The following is a 6,757-nucleotide window of genomic DNA, read 5'->3' as shown; positions in this document are numbered from 1 at the left end:
GTGTATGTAGTTCCACCATGGAACTTCCATCTTATATCGAATTTAATTCAATGAGAGAGAATACGGACACAACAAAATCTCACAACATTTCCCAAAACTTAATAATTGATATTATTATTATGTCGTGAAAATATTGCAAGATTTGTTGAGTCCCCAGAACTTTTTAATTATTCTTATAATAATAATCTCAATTATTAAGTTTATATAAGTAATGAGGGCCACACATGCCCAAGGCCAGTGAACTTTTGGGCTCACAATGAAAGGAAAAGGGAATAGTGTTTCAAGCTCTCATTGCTAGGACACGTTGACCCAGTAAAAGTCTTTTAACAGTCCAGTATCAGTACATAGTCAACAATCCCACTTAACAAAAAAACCAAGAAGAGGCCTTTGGGGCAAAAACAAAACAAAAACCAATAAGAATAATTCTCTGAATGATATTCAATCCTGTGTGAACCAGATTAATTTGTATAAGGATACAAGGTGCAATATTGAAAACCAATAATATCTAGAGAAACATGTCCTGTTTAAAATGCTTATAAATTTAGCAATTCCAATACTCGTTCAAAATCTTCAGAATTGCAAGCATTCCAAAGCATACAAGGGCACCAGTGTTTTGCTGCTAGGCCTTCCTACTGATGAAAGTGCATGACCTGAGGTTGCCCATGATTTTGAGCAGAGTCCTCGTTATACATCTTTTTTTGCTTAATTGACAACTTTATATTTAAAAAACACATGCATAAAAATCCACTAACATCACGCATGCAGCATAAAAATATTTGATCAAGCCTCACATCACAGCATGCTGTTGCCTACACAAAACAGCAGCGCAAAAGCAACAGAGAAATCCAAATAAAGACATTTATCGCACCACAAGAAATACACATCTTTAAGCGCATTGAACTTGAATAGTAACAAGCGGGGAAAAAAGGAACCACATCTCAGCCTATCATCTCCTGGTTTTATCAAGAACTTCAATGTATCTCTTAGGGATTCCATATTGTTCAACTAGATGTTTCGCAAGATCATCAATCACTCCACCTTGTACCAAAACCTCATGTCCTTTCTTACCTGAAAAAATAAAAATAAAAATAAAGCTTTTAAAATTTCAGATCAACAGGAGTATGAATTTAGCTGAACGCATTTGCCACATAAGATGATAAGTCCGATAAGTCATACAAATACAAGCCACTAGCTATTCCGGAGGTGAAACAAAAATAGAAATGAAGACACTTAGTGATGTACGTCAAAAACCTGGAAACAACATGGACAAGCTAGACTGACTTGAAATAAGGAGAAATTGAGTCATTGTTTATCTACAATGCAGGCTTACATTCTTCAAAAACAAAAGAAAGCAGAAGCAGCATAGGGTTTATTAACAAATGAACAAAAACTCAAACCAGAAAATAATAACTCACTATGTTTGCCAACTGATAACCACCACCCAACATAAAATTCTCAATATCGTCAAGACTAATAAGATAGGATAAGATACCTGGTAATTCTGTCACTGATGTACTGCAAGCAAACTTTTTCTGAAGCTCCGATGCCAATGCTTCAGCATCCATCAAAAATGATTCCATCCCTGAAAGTTTAGTCACCTTTTTGTTACCTTGCCGCCGTTCTGTCAATATCTGAATTGCTTTCAGAGCACCTTTACGAACAACTGACTCGCTTCCTCTTGTCACAATGTGGTGAGGTTGCATCCGGCTTATGAATGCCGCCCCTAAATCTTTTTTATGAATTTCTGTTGGGTACCTTGATCCTTTTTTTATGGCCCCCTTGAACAGTGCATCACATAATATGGGATCCAGAACTACAATGGACCTGTCTGTAGGCTTCACCAGATTTTCTTTCTCAACATATTTGAAAACAATATCAGTGGCTTCTGAGGCACTATAAAGGTTTCCTGTATCAGCTCCTACAGAAGCAAAAATGGGATTGACATGTACACTTGGTTTATAGATTTCTGCCACATCAAGCACTTTATTTGACCGACTTTCATTAGCAGCATGATCACTGATCTGATCATTTTTCTGTACTTGTCGTTTCTCAGGCTTGAAGGATGAGTACTCCACATTATTGCGGTTAACAGACAATAACATAACCTCCCTTTTATATTTATCTTCTTTTACGGAAATCTGTTCATATTGTATAATCATCATAAAGAAAAAAGATAAGTAAACAGAATACAAAAACAATAAAGTAATAAGCATACAAGGCCCTCACGCATAAAAATCTAGAATCCTGCCTCGATTAGGTCCACGTACTGCCTTTTCAATAAACAAGGTCATCAATCACTTTGACCCCTAACTAGAGATTTTTGTAAAGAGCATCGATAACTAGAGATGTGCATAGGGTTTATCTACAAACTCAAAAGAAACAAATCATTAGCACAAAGTTTCCATGGAATTGCAAAATTACAAATGGTCATAAAAGGATCAGCAAAGATATTTTGCTTTAATCTGAAAGTTGTTTTAACAGAAAAATCTTATGCCTCTAAAATTTATTATTACTGTCAACCCAAAAAAAAAAAAAAGTGGAAAAGACCTGTCAAATTATTACAAAACCCTCAAATACCATTATTCAAAGAGAAAAGTGAAAAGTTGAGGCCAACAACACATTTAACATTCTACCTAGGTTGTTACATAGGTTCCTGACACAATGAAGTGGGAACTTGAGTTCACAATGGCATACCCTCCAAAACTTCCTATATGCATTTTCCATAGTTATGGATTAATGTTTCCAAAATTGTCTCCAAAATAACTAATGCTTATATAATCTTTCAGATATCATACCACCATTATAAAAACAAATGACTATTTTGGATTTTCATTGCAAACAAACAGCACCAGATGAGACCACTCATAAAATTTTTGAAAACCAACTATAAAATAACAGTAATAACTCAAGGAACGCTGCACAAGACACACCAGTCCCATAGACGATTTAGCTTGTAACCACTTCGATAATTTCTTATGGGATGATTTCTTGATGTCTAGAGTGATTCCTGAAGGCCTACAAGGTAATACATGGTTTGCCCTACACCACCACAAAGCGGCAGCATTTGTTAGATATGTTAGAAAAGGAATACACAGAAACAACGGTTAATGAAGTAAAGAGTACAATGTGAGTCATTTCAAAAAATTTGATCTCAAGTACATGAACATATGTGTGTGTGTGTGTGTGTGTGTGTGTGTGTGTGTGTGTGTGTGTGTGTGAGTGTGTGTCATGCCAAGTGCAATTTTCTACTAGCCCATGAGACAGCAATGGTATTTTAAGCCTGATTTACTCCCACCCCAAAGTATAATGTTTTGCCTCTACATACCATCTCTTTTTTAGTTTGGGAAAAAAACAATAAAAATAGAAACTTCTAGACAAACCATCACAGAAGACATGATATTTATATTTTGAAACACCGATCAATTTTTTTTTTTCCTGTAAGAAAGTGTAACTCACTAGTTGACAAGGGATGGGATCTCTCTCTGTCTCTTAAGAAATAGGTGCTTGGGTGCAAGTCCCCAAGTTCACTATCTTTTTACTAATTAACTAGGAAAAATGGCATTGGAAAAACATAATAATAATAATTCTGTAATAAAGCTAACCCACAGAAAATTCACTGATCTGCACTCAAGTCACAAAACTGCGGCTTAAGCCTCTGAAAGTAGGTGGATTAGGGCATTTTACATACCATAGTGTACTGCCAGGCATGGGAAGATCTTTGTCTTTAATTGTTGTATGCAAGGCTTGCAAAAGGCATTTATCCAAAAGGGCATCCACATCTTCAGTGGATAGAGTATGTTGGACATTCAAATCCTCAGATAAAACGTTGTCTGTCACCTTCAAATCACCAACACCGCCAATTATTTCTTCAGCAGTAGCATTGTCGACATCAATCTGTTTTGACGAACTTGAAGCATGACTAGTTTCATCAAAGACATCAGTTACATCAACATTTTCTCCAACTTCAATGTTATCATCACCATTCCGCTGTCCATTTGACACATCAGTAGAACCTTCACATGAATCAGAAGCTTGTCCAGACTGCAGTAAACCAGGATCCTCAAACACAACATCTTCAAAAAAGCCAGCATTTGGCACATGGCGGCCCTCAACTGATTCCCTGTAAAACAACATGAAGGTTTCATATAAATTGTAAAGTTGTTTAAAATATTAAATCATTCTCAAATATATACACTTCCAGCTATACTTGCCATAGTATGTCATGATAATGGTGAGTGATTCTCAATGCCTTCCCCCGCAGCCCAGCTTTTAAGGCTTCAGTGCTGCTCATAGTGGTTGCCCCTACCTGCATCAAGATCAATCAAATATACCAACAAACAATTCACAAGAGCTTTGACACCACTGCAATGAAAATATTCCAGAGCACATTTGTTACTTATCCCCAAAAACATGAAAAAGTTCCAAATTTTCATACCGCAATGGGAGCTGGATTACCAGGGACTTTTACAGCCCATGTTTCCCCAGCTAGAAATGAAGGTAGACCTTCTACAGGTACACTGATACCAGGAAACATCAAATCTGCCCCTCCAATGATGAATCGTGAAACCTCACCCCCCTTTAACATGAAAACAGGCAAGAGTTCAGGAACCTTCCATAGAGCAAACACTGCAATGGAAAATAAGCTATTAAATCCAACAAATATGTCAATTATTATTATAAAAAAAAATTAAAAAAACACTATAGAATAGCCTTCAAACATTTGATAAATATTACAGCAAACACATCCTTCTTCAAAAAATCATGAGTCATGATTGGTGACATTAACAGAATTTTATGTTCCCCAAAGTTTATGGATTATTATATTAGTGAAAGGAAAACAACATCCAAATTTCGGTTTCATTTCTCCATAGTAAAAAAAATTGGACAATAACAAATTCACTGAGGCAATGTCAGTTACTTTTGAAAAGCAAATGAAAATACAGAAGACAAAACCAGTTACTGAGAAATAATCAAATACCTGTGGGATATATTTCTGTGCCTCGCCCATCAACATCAAAAAACATAGGAAAGCCTCCTTCTATAGCATATACATGGACTCGATTTTGAAACTTCGCAACAGTTATCTCAGCCTGATATATTATTTTTAAATAAAAATTGCAGTGGATGATTAGCACATAAAACCAATAAAAGCATCACAACTTTACTAGGATGGCATCAACCAGGCAGAGATAATTATTTAAGCATTTTCCATCTAGATGGTAGTACTATGGTTACATATTGTCAATGAAAATCCAATTTTTTAAGGGAACATCATTTAATGCCATTGTCATTAAAATAAAAGGTGGGGATTTGGGAACTCCACATAAAAAAGGGCAGGCAATGCCGCCAATTATGACTTCTCAAACAAGGTATATTTCATCTAGAGTCCCTAGAGAGCAATACCATATCAACTTTGAAGTGCAAAATCCCAACCAAGGAAAAATATCAACCAATTATTTCTATTGCATGCATCATAGGAACTTGATAAAAAAAAAAATACAATTTCTCTAAATAAATAAAAAAATATTTCGCCATAATTTATAATTCAAAAGCTTAATAAAAAAAAACGGATTTATTTGAAAATTCGAATCTAAAAAACGACGATGCACACTTAGTGCAAATGGAATCATTTACAATGGGCTCATTTAAAATAAACCAACGTTATTGCCCTAACATAAAAATGAAAATAATTATATGATAAAAAAGTGTTCATTAAGTATGACCATATCGCTTCTATAGCACATCCAATCATGCCCCATTATCTCTTTTGACAATTCAATTGATAAAACTAGTGGGGGTGGGAATTTGAACCCTTGTTGTCCTCAAAAAAGAGACCAGTCAATGCCACTAAGCAAGGTTCTTGGCCAACATGCCCCATTATCATTAACAGCATCATATTCAGTTACAGAACGAATTAACACGCCAAAGATTGGGACCAAAGCTACACCCATTGAATAAAACCTGGACTTATATTTGTGGATGCCCACCAAATTGCACAAACAACTAATAATAATAACTACAACATTAACAACTTGATTACCCAAATGAAATTTATACAATTTGCATTCACTACTTACACCCAAAACATAAAATGGACCAATTTTTGTACAAAAAAAAAAACAACATGAATAACTACAATGAAAATTTTATTCAATATACAGTCACTAGAATCAATGTTCAAAAAAGATAACAAATTTGAAGCCAAATCCCAAGACCCACATGAGCAAAACTTGGGTTTAACGCATAGGATAATCAAGATTGTGACCAATCAGAAAAGAAAGAAGAAACCTTGGGAGGGAACAAAGCGTCGATGTCGGCATCCGAGGCTGCGGGGAAACGGTCTCTGACGGTGCGTTTAAGCTTCTTCCTATCCGCCCCTGACAGTCTCTGGTGTGACTTTGCCTCCACTGCCTTCTTGAACATTTTCTGTGTCTCTGTTTGTGTGTGTGTGTGTTGCTGAGCCAAAGGCCAAAAGCTATGTGAGAGTTAACTCTGTTTAGGGATTTTGGGAAATAAGAAGGTTCTGGAAAAGAAGTATGGCGGTGTGTGAAAGATATAGGTAATAAAGATTTTTTATGATCTCATGTTTTCCTTTCTTTTCTTTCTTTTCTTTTCTTTTCTTTTCTTTTTTTTTTTCCCAAAGAATAAGGATTTTTTATGATCTCATGTTTTCCTTTCTTTTCTTTCTTTTCTTTTCTTTTCTTTTATTTTTCCTTTGGACAAAAAAATATATTTACTAAAAATGAAAATGGTCTAA

General features: G+C 35.3%; 1 protein-coding gene across 1 annotated transcript; it reads right to left on the bottom strand.

Annotated features, from left to right (window-relative positions):
- Positions 1-504: 504 nt before the first annotated feature.
- LOC142621109 (uncharacterized) lies at positions 505-6,525 on the bottom strand. Its single transcript, XM_075794422.1, has 8 exons — positions 6,289-6,525; positions 4,979-5,090; positions 4,436-4,626; positions 4,212-4,306; positions 3,689-4,120; positions 2,931-3,039; positions 1,493-2,138; positions 505-1,068 (listed from the first exon to the last, which is right to left on the bottom strand). The coding sequence occupies exons 1-8, from the start codon at positions 6,421-6,423 to the stop codon at positions 947-949; spliced, it is 1,842 nt and encodes a 613-aa protein (XP_075650537.1). The 5' UTR covers positions 6,424-6,525; the 3' UTR covers positions 505-946.
- Between the last annotated feature and the right edge of the window lie 232 nt (positions 6,526-6,757).

This window comes from Castanea sativa, chromosome 12 (genome assembly GCF_040712315.1).
Source record: "Castanea sativa cultivar Marrone di Chiusa Pesio chromosome 12, ASM4071231v1".
NCBI classification, from domain to species: domain Eukaryota; kingdom Viridiplantae; phylum Streptophyta; class Magnoliopsida; order Fagales; family Fagaceae; genus Castanea; species Castanea sativa.
Note: the sequence above shows the minus strand (reverse complement) of the source record. Positions and strands in the feature narration are given on the sequence as shown.

Coding starts and splice junctions, on each gene's coding strand:
- LOC142621109 (XM_075794422.1), bottom strand. CDS start 6,423: ATGTTCAAGAAGGCAGTGGAGGCAAAGTCACACCAGAGACTGTCAGGG. Junction 4,307..4,435: donor GTAATCCAGCTCCCATTGCG/GTATGAAAATTT, acceptor ATCTTGATGCAG/GTAGGGGCAACCACTATGAG. Junction 4,121..4,211: donor CATTATCATGACATACTATG/GCAAGTATAGCT, acceptor GTTGTTTTACAG/GGAATCAGTTGAGGGCCGCC.